General features: G+C 46.5%; 3 protein-coding genes across 3 annotated transcripts; 1 reads left to right on the forward strand and 2 right to left on the reverse strand.

The window, feature by feature from the left end:
* The first annotated feature begins 264 nt into the window (after positions 1 to 264).
* Positions 265 to 5,077, forward strand: LOC108083864 (leucine-rich repeat-containing protein 58). Its single transcript, XM_017179851.3, has 3 exons — positions 265 to 1,073; positions 3,952 to 4,168; positions 4,235 to 5,077. Exons 1-3 carry the CDS (start codon positions 571 to 573, stop codon positions 4,619 to 4,621), a joined length of 1,107 nt encoding a protein of 368 aa, XP_017035340.1. The 5' UTR covers positions 265 to 570; the 3' UTR covers positions 4,622 to 5,077.
* Positions 5,078 to 5,559: 482 nt separating this feature from the next.
* On the reverse strand, positions 5,560 to 8,694 carry PPP4R2r (Protein phosphatase 4 regulatory subunit 2-related protein). The gene is made up of 4 exons (XM_017179850.3): positions 8,535 to 8,694; positions 7,584 to 7,862; positions 7,339 to 7,527; positions 5,560 to 7,256 (listed from the first exon to the last, which is right to left on the reverse strand). The coding sequence occupies exons 2-4, from the start codon at positions 7,798 to 7,800 to the stop codon at positions 5,767 to 5,769; spliced, it is 1,896 nt and encodes a 631-aa protein (XP_017035339.1). The 5' UTR covers positions 7,801 to 7,862; positions 8,535 to 8,694; the 3' UTR covers positions 5,560 to 5,766.
* A 306-nt stretch (positions 8,695 to 9,000) lies between these two features.
* On the reverse strand, positions 9,001 to 11,491 carry LOC108083817 (transcription factor grauzone). Its single transcript, XM_017179769.3, has 5 exons — positions 11,060 to 11,491; positions 10,554 to 10,989; positions 10,043 to 10,493; positions 9,765 to 9,977; positions 9,001 to 9,669 (listed from the first exon to the last, which is right to left on the reverse strand). The coding sequence occupies exons 1-5, from the start codon at positions 11,180 to 11,182 to the stop codon at positions 9,114 to 9,116; spliced, it is 1,779 nt and encodes a 592-aa protein (XP_017035258.1). The 5' UTR covers positions 11,183 to 11,491; the 3' UTR covers positions 9,001 to 9,113.
* Between the last annotated feature and the right edge of the window lie 57 nt (positions 11,492 to 11,548).

Consider the following 11,548-nt stretch of genomic DNA (forward strand, 5'->3'; position numbering starts at 1 on the left):
ATGGATTTCTTCTTTTTTTTTGGGTTCCTCAGCCCGCCCGATAAGCGGCGACTGGCTGACCAGGCCAACTGTTTGGCCCACCCACGCGGATCCCGAGTACCTTTGGCCCAGTACTACCAAATCGGAATCAGGCATTACGCATACGCCTCGTGCGCGGCCAGACGGGCAGAGCCAAGGGAAAAGAGAAGAGAAGAGAAGAGCATAGAGAAACCGCAGAGAGAAGCCAGAGTCTCGGTGTGATTAGGGGGGGGGCCCAGCCGAAGATCCGATCGTCCGGAGCTGATAGTCGTCTCCGCTTGGCGATCAGAAAAGCAGCCGCCGCGATCGCGATCCGCTGGCATTTGGGCTGGGCGAGCTGAGCAGAGCGAGCGTCAAGTCGCGACGGTTCCACCAGTATAAACTCTGGCATTCAAGCATCAAGCATCTGTTTTTGTTTTCGTTCGCGTTATTTTTTTCTGTTGTTGTAAGTGAGCGATTCATCGATCGGTAAACAAAGCGATCAGCGCCATCAAGTGAGAAACAACCAACCGGAGCAACTGCATCAAGAAGAAGGAAGGAGCACGCACAACCATGGAGGTCTACACATCGGACAGCTCGGACACAGATTCGCGGGACCAAAAGACCCTGGACTTTGGCCGCATGAGCCTGGACCTCATCACCCTGGAGGATCACCTTAGTTCGCCCCAGAAGGGTCTGCTCAAGGCCAGCGGCGATATCGAGACCATGCTGCTCAATCACAACCGTCTGGTGGGTCTACCACGGCTCCTGCAGCAGTTTGCCAACCTAAAAGTTCTGGATTTGAGCTCCAATGCCATTACCTCGCTGCCGGATGCCGTCTGCCAGCTGCCGCTGGTCACCCTGATTGCCAAGAATAACCTGCTGACCAACGGTTCGCTGCCCAAGTCGCTGCTCTCCAAGCTGGCCGGTGGTTCCACGCTCAAGGAGCTCAATTTGAGCGGCAACCAGCTGACCCACTTCCCCGAACAGGTCACCGAGCTGCGTCAGCTGAAGTATCTCTATGTCGGCGGCAATAAGATCTCCAGCATTTCGAAGGATATTTGGAAGATGCAAAGGTAGGTGACCCAGAGGAATCAATAGATTCAGCGATCCAGCGATCGATCTGGTCTCTGGCCTCTCGCTTATTGTTTGCTCAAGTGTTTTCTGTGTCTCTCGGGTTATTCCAAACACCGTGAGAAATAATTGAGGTTTTTGTTTTAAATATTAAATAATTTTAGTGCCAAAAGATAATTTTAAATTTAACGCTTTTTAGTTTAATTTAAATGATTAATTTACATTTTTTTAAAACATTTAAAACTTTTTTACTGCCAAAAATAATTTTAAATTTAAAGTTTTCTAGTTTAAATTGAATTATTTAAATTAAATTAAATTTTTTACTTTTTTTTAACATTTAAAATTATTTTACTGTCCAACATAATATTAAATTTAAAGTTTTCTGGGTAAATTTAAATTATTTAAATTAAATTATAATTTTAAAAGTTTTGAAGTCTAAAAAATTGTCTTAGAATTTTAACTTGGGAATTATAGTCTAACATGCGAAGGCATTTTATAACATTTTACATTTTTTTAGTGCCAAAAATAAATTTTAAATTGAAGTTTTCTAGTTAAATTTAAGGACTTACATTAAATTATAATTTTAAAAGCTTTATCACAAAATTTAGACTTGGGAATTATAGTCTTACATAAAAAATCTTTAAAATTAGTACTTTTTCTAGAGACGTTTTTTTAAGAAGTCTCATCAAGTTAATTAAAATTACAATTTTAAGGAAGAATAACAAGGAAAAAAGAATCTTTTCTGTATCCTCCCCCCTTTTTTTCTCCAAGTGCACTCGCCGCTTGCCGCGCTTTCCTCTTGCGGCCTGACATTGGCCACTCGTGGAGCTCGAACCCCGCCGAGCACTGTTGCCATGTATAAAAGTCCAAGCACAGACGCGATCGTAATATATAGCCGCCGAGCTGATAACGCTGCCCTGCCACTCGGCGGATCGGTGGATCGGTGGATCGCCGGATCGCTGGATCGGTCGGGTGGTTGGTGCTGGCGTCGTAAAAGCCAAATCTATCGAAAACATGTACTCGACTCGAGCCCAACCGATTTGGTCGGCCCATAAAGATACGGGCCCAGGTCCGTGTATTAATATAATAATAAACAAAGAACAAATGGCACAAAAATTGCAAAAAAAAATACAAATATCAGTTGAAAACAAATTAAAAAAATTCAAATTGGCATTAGTTATCAGAGGGCCGGACTTTGCAACGTCTACGGGGGAATTGATTGCTCCGCACTTGAGCCCCGTAGAATGTGAAGAGGAGCCGATCCGGTTGGCCCTTTTGGCCAAAAAGCTTAAAGCCAAAACCCGTTAGGGTTAAGGCCACCTATGACATAAGCGGTGATTCAGGGTATTGAATATAAAAAATAATAATAATAACAATAAATTTATGATATAATGGCATAGTAAACTTTACTGTTCAGAGAAGGATTTTAATATAGGAAATAAATTTTAAATTTCTTAGGTTTGGCTTAAATTAAATTAGGTTTTAAAACTACAATTTAGGAAGATTATTAAAATATATTTATTAATAGCTGAAAACTGGCATAAAAATAGATGAACTGACAACACTCTCTCCACAACAAAAGTCGAGTCGTAGAAGTCATCGAGCACTCTCTCTTTTTCTCTTTATCTGCTGGAGAGTTAAACCTTGGATCTGATTATCATATATTAGTATATTTTAATTATATATATATATTTATTATATATTATATATTTAATATATTTTTTATATATTATATATATATTTTTTTATATATTATTTTCTGACCATTTAAAAGTGTTTTTTCCAAGATCAAAGGTCAATTCAGAGAATTCGTTTTGTCAGTTAAATTAATAAGAATTAAATGAGATTTTTTTTGGGATTTCGGATTTTTAAAATTTATTTTTTTTATAATTTTTTTTTAATAAATTTTTTTTTAATTTTGAAAAAATCAAATCAAAAATTTATAATAATACCCTCAAAGAGGTATTAAAATTCAATGGTTATCCATAATGTTTATATAATAATTTTTGGGAAATATTTAAATTTAAATTAAATTTAAAATTAATAAAAAATCCATAACTAGGCAAAAAAATACATTTAATTTAATTCATGGTTTTTATAAGGTTAATGCGTACTGCATTTATTTTATTTATTTACCTATAATTTTATTTTATTTCATTTTTAAAAAAATCTAAATTTTATTTAATTTTAAAAAATTCATAACTCAGTGGAAAATTCACTAAATTCAATTCAGAAAACGGTGTTATGTTAGTTTTTATAAGGTTAACAAATCTGCATACTTAGTTCGAAATTGAAAATTTTATCAAATTTTGAGAATTTTAATGATGTGACCCCTTATAAAATTTTGAAAAATTTATCAAAAAATTTTTTTTCTTCCGGACTTGGCTTAAACGATTCGCCTGTTGATGCTGATCAAGAATATATATACTTTATAGGGTCGGAAATGATGTCTTTACTAAATTACAAGCTTCTGACTGAAATTTTAATACCCTGCATAACTTTAAAAATTCATAACTCAGTCAAAAATGCATTAATTTTACTTTTGAAAACGGGTTTATGTTAGTTTTTAATAGGTTAATAAATCTGCTTACTTAATTTAAATTTTTATTTTGTTCGAATTTTTGATCATTTTAATGATGTAACCCCTTATGGAATTTTAAAAATTTCAAACATTTTATTTTTCCTCCAAAATGGCTAGAAAGATTCGCCTGTTGATGCTGATCAAGAATATATATACTTCATAGGGTCGGAAATGATTCCTTCACTAAGTTATTAGCTTCTGACTGAAATTAGGATATAATAAACATAGTATTAATATAATATATATCTTCACTTTGTCTGCTAATTACCCCCTCCCATCACCATTCGCTTCCCTTCCAGCCTGCACGTTCTGTCCCTGGGCGGTAACCTGATCAGCGAGGTGCCCGAGGCGGTGGGCTCTCTTAGCCAGCTGCAGGCCCTGGTGCTCTGCGACAACCTGATCGAGATACTGCCGACGAGCATTGCCCGTCTGAAGAACCTCAAGTCGTTGCTGCTTCACAAGAATCGTCTGCGGCATTTGCCCAAGGACATTGTGGCGCTAAAGAACCTGACGGAGGTAAGACGCCAAGTCACTTTCATGCAGAGTCATCCCATTTCTAAACTCTCTTTTACCATTCCACAGTTGAGTTTGCGCGACAATCCGCTGGTGGTTCGCTTCGTCCAGGACATGGCCTTGAAGCCACCCACCCTGCTGGAGCTGGCTGGGCGCATAGTGAAGGCCAGCGGCCAGCGACCAGGACCGTACGACATACCAAGGACACTGGCCGAGTACCTGAATAGCGCCAACTGTTGTGTGAATCCCAATTGCAAGGGTGTCTTCTTTGACAATCGGGTCGAGCACATCAAGTTTGTGGACTTTTGCGGCAAGTACCGTGTCCCATTGCTGCAGTACCTCTGCTCCTCTAAGTGCATCGAACCGGAGCTGCCAGCGCGCGGATCAGTAACGGCGTCGGCGAGCACTACCAATGCCAGCAGCGGCTTCATGATGCGCAAGGTGCTGCTGGGCTAGATCCCGGCCCCGGCATCGGCCCGGCCCATTCCGGCTCCTGGCCATATCATCCGGAACGAGCATCGACCGGATCGAGATTCCGATCGATTTTGGGGTAGCGGAAGCGGAAGCCGAAGCGGAACGGAGCGGAGCGGAGAGGAGCAGCTGCTGTTGTTGATGATGAATGATGAATTATGATATCGGATCGGAACGGAAATGGAGGCGGATGATCCACGCTTTCGCTCCGGCTATGGAGTCGCAGGGCCCGCCCCCCGCTGGAATCCCCATTGGCTTCACACACACACACACACACACACGTTATCAAATCCAATTTGAACTATATAGTTACCATAAGCTTGATTACGACCTGCTTGTTTGCCGGCCAGTTTCCTCCTTGTTTCTGTACTGTTTGTTTTGCCTGCCTGTTTGTTATCCACCAACTTATACAATCCATACCAAAGAGTAGTCTTCCCTTTCCACCTGGCTTTCACTGGGACCTCTGGGGCTCAAGGGTTTTTGCTTGAAGATAGCCAAGCAATTGAGGTTTTTATGGGCCCCCAAACAGAGAACTCTTATCTAGAAGTGTCTCCAAGGAAAAGTCTCTCCTGAAATCTGAAACCCCACACCACCAAGAAAGTTATTAACACCTGTTTTATGTGTAGATAGTGTTTATTGTGTAGGTGTTCGATCGCTCACAGCTGTTCGAGCGTCTACTTCTAGGATATTAAATATAAAAAAAAATTATAGGGAAAGAGGAGGAGCGAGATCCGCGGACTTGTCCTTCGTCGGTTAAGGGAGAGGATTGATTGATCTATAGCCTGGATGGGCACATACATGCATAAATTTGATCATCTGCCTAATGGATTTAGTACGATATTTCGGCGGTTTTGCCCATCCATGTCCTAAAGAATACGGCTTTAAAAAATATATAAACACAATTGGTGTTTTTTGATGGAACATTCAACAGAGTCGTCTTACAGCTACGAAGGGGCCTCCTTCCCAGAGAGTGGTGTGTGGGTGTGGGTGATCGATCAGCAGCAATGCGGGCGAATGGCGAGTACATCATCGTCAGGGTTACTCGCGGGATGGGGGGGGGGCTTGTCTTATGTGTCTACGTTATATGGAGTAGTATTTTTTTTTTTTGAATGTAGTTGTAGTTGCAATCCTTATTGGACCATCACCTCCTGGCTGGTGTCATCAACCTCCATGGCCACCTCCTTATCGGCCTCATCGGTGGCCATCTCAGCGGCTGGCGGTGGACCGCTCTCGGCCATAACCACCTCCTCAACGGCGGCCGATGGGGAGACGCGTGCCACCACCTCCTCCTCCTCCTCCTCTTCGGCCGGGGTATCCTCCATGGGCTGATCGTTGAGGGCCAAAGCCGGTGGTGTAGTTACGGCCGCCACAGGTGAGTCTTCATCAGCATCAACTGCATCATCAACTGCCTCGGCGGGCGGCGTTTCGGCGGACTCGGCAGCGGCACTAACCGGAGATTGCGGTGTGGTGGCATTGGCCAATTCCTCGGCAACGGGTGAAGAAGAGTCCTCTCCACCCTCGGGCTCTACTAGGGGTTCCTTGCCTGCTCCAGCAGCAGCCTCGGCGGCAGTCTTTTCATCCTCTTTCTTCTCGGGTTTATCGGCTGGCTCGTCAGCCTTCTCCTTCTCTTTATCCTTCTCCTCCGGCGACGGTGACGGCTTCTTGGCCGGCACAGTCTCAGTCTTTTCGGGCTTCTCAAGCTCCTTCTCAGGCTCTGGCTTTTCCTCGGCCTTGTTGTTCTCTGATTTCGATTCCGCTGGAGCAGCTTTCTCGTCAGCGGGCTTATCTGCTGATGCAGGCTTGGCCTCGGCATCTGCTTTCTCCTTCTTCTCCTTTTCCTCTGGCTCCCCAGTGATCTTCTCCTGCAAGTCCTCCTTTTCCACCTCGGGCACCTTGGCTTCCTTATCTGCTGGAGTCTCCTCGGCAGCAGGCTTTTCAACTGGCTTGTCCAACTTCTCGGCCTTCTCGGTCTCTTGCTTTTCGATGATTTTTTCCTGTGGCTCTCCTCCGGCCACTTCCTCCTTATCCTTGACATCTTCCGCTTTCTCCTTGACAGCGTCATCTAGTGGCTCGCTCTCCGCTTTGGGAGATTTGGCAATTGTTGAGTCCTGGGCAGCCTCGGTAACGGGATTATCACTGCCCTCCTCCTCCTCCTTCTGCTGCTTGCTGCCATTGAGAGCCTGCTTGGCGGTGGTTTTGGCCTCCTCCGCCTCTTCCAACTCATCATCGGGCTCCTCAATTTCGGCTGCCTCCTGTGGGGCATCAGTCTCATCGCTGTCCTTCTTGGCCTTAGAGGAGGCCACTTCAGACTCGGCCTCTTGATCGGCCTCGGGTAGATCGTCATCGCCCTCAATCTCCAGCTTGGCCTTCTTGGCCTTGGGCTGATCATTGTCATCTGATCGCGGGCAGCTAGCCTTGACGGCACCGCCACTAGAGCTGGTACCTAAACCAGAGCCAGAGCCGGTTCCCTCCTCGGCATTCCCATTATTAAATTGAGCCTCATTCTCCATTTCTATGTCAATGTTAACCTCGAGGGACAGGTCGCCGTTGACAACGGAATCAAGGGAGTCACCGTTCTCGCTTTCGGTGCGCTTGCGTCCCGGATCAATGGTGCTGACGACTGTAAAGAATCAAAGAAATGACAAAAAAATTTGTGTTTTAAGTTGAATATTATAAGGACTTGGCATAAGGAAGAAGTTTACCTAGAATATTCTTCTCCAGGGCACGCATAAACTTATCAATTCGGCAGTATTGCTTCCGCGGATCAATAAGCAGCTCGCACAGACGCTGCACGGTAAAGGGGGCGGCAGTGAATAGGTCCAAACGCTCCAGCAGCGAGGACTTCATGGTCTCATAGTTAAAGGGGTCCACATTCGGGTAGTTGGGAACCTCTGCAGGGGGGGGGATTATGGGTCAGCTAATGGTTATAACAATGGCCACAACTCACCCTCCAGACGCGGAGAGTCCTCATTAAAGTGTTTAATCACACTGAGCAGCTTCTCGCGAAACAAATACTTGATGCTTGACCACTTGAATATGGTTTCGCCGGTCTTGGCCACATACTGTAGATAATCCTCCAGCTCTTTGGGTATTTCCTTTTGCTTCAAACGCGTGAAACGCTCCAGGATCTGTAGGATCTCATCGCTGTTTTCCATGGTGACCATTTGGAAGAGACGGAGAGGTTTGGCCGGCGATCGTCAAGCAATGAGCGGTTCAGCGGGGAAAACTGCAACGGCGGAACAAGTGTGGCGAGATGAAAAATAAAACCGGAAAGGCAGGCCGGCCGGCTGCTGCTGGCTGGAGCTTCTGCTGAAAATTTTCTTCCTCGATGTAGACACACAAAAAACGAGCCACAACCGAGGAGTGCCGAGTGCGAGAGCCGAGCCAAGAACTGCAACTCTGCCCTGGCTCTGGGCCTGGGTTAGGGTTCGAGTTCGGTTTCGCTGCTGTGCAGGTATGCGCAAAATCAACGGACAGGCGGACGCTGGAACGGACATGAAGCATCTGCATCTGGCAAGCAGGCTCTCTCTCTCTATCTCGCTCGGTGGAGGATTCGCAGGCAAACTTGTTATGCTGCACGCACACACATGCACAAACTTGTATTCGCATTCGCACTGCTCTTTCTCTCTGTCAGTGTGCATGTGTGTTCGTGTTAGCGGTTGCAACTAGCTCCCCGCCGCTCTTGTTACCAGGCGGCCACCACCAAGCCATTCATAGTTGTAGTTGTCTGCGCCCCAGACGACGGCCAACAAAAAAATGTATGAGACGCCGTCTGGGCAAAATTTCGATGGCGGCCGGCTGACAACGGGTGCCGGCGAAATTCGCACAGCTCTGAATCTGGGCCTGCTGACTGGGCACAGGCCTTGGCCAGTTGGATGTGTCCATGATGTCCACTCACCTGCACTTTCTTAGCTGCTAGCTTTCTTATCACAACCTACGCCTTTAAATATCACTTAAAGTCAGGAGACAATTTGATCTGGGATTCCGTTTTGGAATTATTTTCGCAATGGTAGTGTGCCGCAGTGTTGCCAGATGATTATGTGGTTTTCCCCCTAAAAAATATCTCGATAGAAACCCTGGTGCACAATTAACGATGACAGGAAATCGATTGGTTTTGCCACCGTCTATCGAAGTGATTTATCTATCAATGTTGCCAGACTTGCTTTTTTTCCGTTAAAAACGTAAATAAATTAAAAAATAAATTCATAAAGTTAATAAGTAATCAAATTAATTCAAAAATTAAATTCTTTGTGATACTAAAATAAATAATCTGTATAAATTTTTATCTTTTATATAGAAAACTGCAGCGGTACAGCTTCCTTTCTTATTTAAGTTTAAATCCCCAAGAAAACACAGATAACTAGTTAAAGTTACGTATATATCTATTGGTTAAGCACTTGGTGGTGCTCCGTTTTCATCTCTCACAGAAGCTGGGGCTGGACACTTTCGGCTCGTACACACTATTGGGGGGGAGGGCTCAGGACTGAGCCTCGCCCGATCCTGGCTTAAACTGGGGATTATGCGAACGCGCCATCTTCGCGCGCAACCACTCGTCCGCGTGGCGTTGCTTGATGTGGACATACATATTGGAGCGGGATCGGCATTCCTTGGGGCAGTGCGGGCAATTATACAGCTGCAGGCCCGTGTGGATGGCCATGTGCTCGTCCAGATTGCGCTGCTGCTTAAAACTCTTCTCGCAGTAGGTGCACTGCAAGCTGGTGGTCAGCTTGTGGGCGTACTTCACATGACCACGGAGGGCAGTGCGCGAGGTGCAGGTCTTGCCACAGTGCGGACACACCGTGTCCGTGCTGTCATGGGTGAAACGATGCAGCCGCAGGCTATGCTCATTCTTAAGCCAGACACCGCACACAGGACATTCCACTGCCGGGGCCACCACGCCCTGGTGCTCCAGCAGGTGACGCTCGAAGGAGGGCTTGAATTTGAACTTCTTTCCGCAAATGTCGCAGACATGGCGATGCAGATCCTCGTGGATGGATTGAATGTGCCTTCGCAGGCGATGGACATTGGCGAAGCTGTCCAAGGAAAGCAAGAGAGAGAGAGAGAGAGAGGGGGATTGAAACGGATTAGAAAGAGATAACATCAACAGAGTTGGAGCCTTTGAACTCACCTTTTGCAGCAAATCTCGCAGGTGTGCTCCAGCTGGTCGGTGTCATGCTTAGCCAGATGGTTGGCCATACGCCGCTCGCTGCTAAAGGTGCGCTCGCACTTTGGGCAGGGAAACTTGAGAACCTTGCCTATCTGGGCCACCTTGTTGTGCACGGTCTCGATGTGGGTGGCCAGGTAGTCCTGCGAGTTGAGCGATTTCTGGCATATAGTGCAGCTGCAACAATAGGATACAAGGATAAACGCTCTCATTTCTCTCTCGGGATGGATGATGGGACTCACGTAAAGAGCTTGGGATTGACATGCTTGCGTACGTGATCCATTAGCTTGGAGGCACGGGTAAAGACCTTGCCGCAGCACTTGATATAGTACTCCCGCTGGTGAACCTCCAGGAAGTGGGTCTTCAGCTCGGACAGGTACTGGGCACTGAAGTCGCACAGGTCACAGCTGGCGCTCATATAGCTGGCAATGGCCTCCTCATACCTCTTGGCCAGCTGTATGCGCGAACAGCCCTTGGGCTTGCGTTCGAGGACGGCCTGCAGTTCGGTCTCCTGGTGATCCGAGGCTATTCGCTGGTCGCTGGGTGTCTTCCGGCGCCTCCGCTTGCTGCCGTCGTCGAGCAGCTCCTTGAGTTCCTGGTGAAGGGAAATTCCGCTTGCCCGTTCCTTGGAAGTGCGCTGTTTGCGTTTGACCGGCGTTTTGCCCTTGGTCTGAAGCCGGACCAGCGGCTCATCTGGAAGGTAACGTACTTTAAAAGCTGCAGAAAGTTATTTAACTAGAGCTGGGATATTACCATCCGAAGAAGAGTCTTCTTCTGGCAGCGCCTCCGGCTCGCTATCACTCGTGTGCATGTCCTTTAGGCAGGGCTTCTCGTCCTCCTCCGAGTCTTCTTGCAGCTGCTCTTTGACGGATACCGAGACTGGGGCCTGTGATGCCACCTCCACACTGTCCACATTGACATCCAAGACGCTGCCCAGCAGGCTCAGGTTGTGCATGTCCAGCGGCTTCTCGTCCATGTCTGTTGCCGCCAGCGGCAGTTCATCGATGTTCACGTCCACGTCCACGCCGCCTGTCCACTTCAGGGCCACGCAGTCGACGTCCACGTTGAGGAACTCCTTCTTCAGCGAGCATTGCTTCTGCTCCACCAGCTGCCAGAAGCCATTGAAGTCCTCCAAGTGCTCGCAGCAGTCGGTGCACACGCTGGTCGAGATGCTATCGTCGGGCAGGATCTGGGCAAGGAAGATGGGTGAGTCCGGGATCGGGCTGCTTCGGCTGCTCCCCAATGCCACCACCACTCACCTCCAACTGGAGAAACTTGGCTATCATCTTGACCAGTCGCGTCTCTGCCAGCGTCTCGTCCGTCTCGAACAGGAAGACGGCGCTGCCGGGGCTGAGGCAGCGCAGGCACAGGCGACAGATCATCTTGCAGGACTCACAACAGAATCAGATAAATGCGATTTTCAGCTGCTGCGCTGTAAACAACATAATTTGCGTTTCACTCCTCAACTCTGGTCCCACTGTTATCACATCTTTGGTCACACCAGTTCCTCCTCAACAGCTGATTTCTGCTTTCTGTTTGACAAATTTTGTGGCTAAACCAATTTATGTAAGTGAAAACCCATTATAGTTTCAATTTGCTGAAAAATAAGTTCAACAAAGAGCAAAATTTCAGAATTGGAGACTCCGGTTCTATACAAAAATAACTGCAAGTATCGATGGCGCCGGTCAGAGCCAATATCGTTAAGAATGGCAGCCCCGATAACGATTGATACAGCGACCACCACGTCT

This window comes from Drosophila kikkawai, chromosome X, assembly GCF_030179895.1.
Source record: "Drosophila kikkawai strain 14028-0561.14 chromosome X, DkikHiC1v2, whole genome shotgun sequence".
NCBI classification, from domain to species: Eukaryota; Metazoa; Arthropoda; class Insecta; order Diptera; family Drosophilidae; genus Drosophila; species Drosophila kikkawai.

Coding starts and splice junctions, on each gene's coding strand:
- PPP4R2r (XM_017179850.3), bottom strand. CDS start 7,800: ATGGTCACCATGGAAAACAGCGATGAGATCCTACAGATCCTGGAGCGT. Junction 7,528..7,583: donor GGACTCTCCGCGTCTGGAGG/GTGAGTTGTGGC, acceptor CCCCCCCTGCAG/AGGTTCCCAACTACCCGAAT. Junction 7,257..7,338: donor CCTGGAGAAGAATATTCTAG/GTAAACTTCTTC, acceptor GATTCTTTACAG/TCGTCAGCACCATTGATCCG.
- LOC108083817 (XM_017179769.3), bottom strand. CDS start 11,182: ATGATCTGTCGCCTGTGCCTGCGCTGCCTCAGCCCCGGCAGCGCCGTC. Junction 9,978..10,042: donor GTCAATCCCAAGCTCTTTAC/GTGAGTCCCATC, acceptor CTATTGTTGCAG/CTGCACTATATGCCAGAAAT. Junction 9,670..9,764: donor TGCGAGATTTGCTGCAAAAG/GTGAGTTCAAAG, acceptor TTCCTTGGACAG/CTTCGCCAATGTCCATCGCC.
- LOC108083864 (XM_017179851.3), top strand. CDS start 571: ATGGAGGTCTACACATCGGACAGCTCGGACACAGATTCGCGGGACCAA. Junction 1,074..3,951: donor GATATTTGGAAGATGCAAAG/GTAGGTGACCCA, acceptor CTTCCCTTCCAG/CCTGCACGTTCTGTCCCTGG. Junction 4,169..4,234: donor CGCTAAAGAACCTGACGGAG/GTAAGACGCCAA, acceptor ACCATTCCACAG/TTGAGTTTGCGCGACAATCC.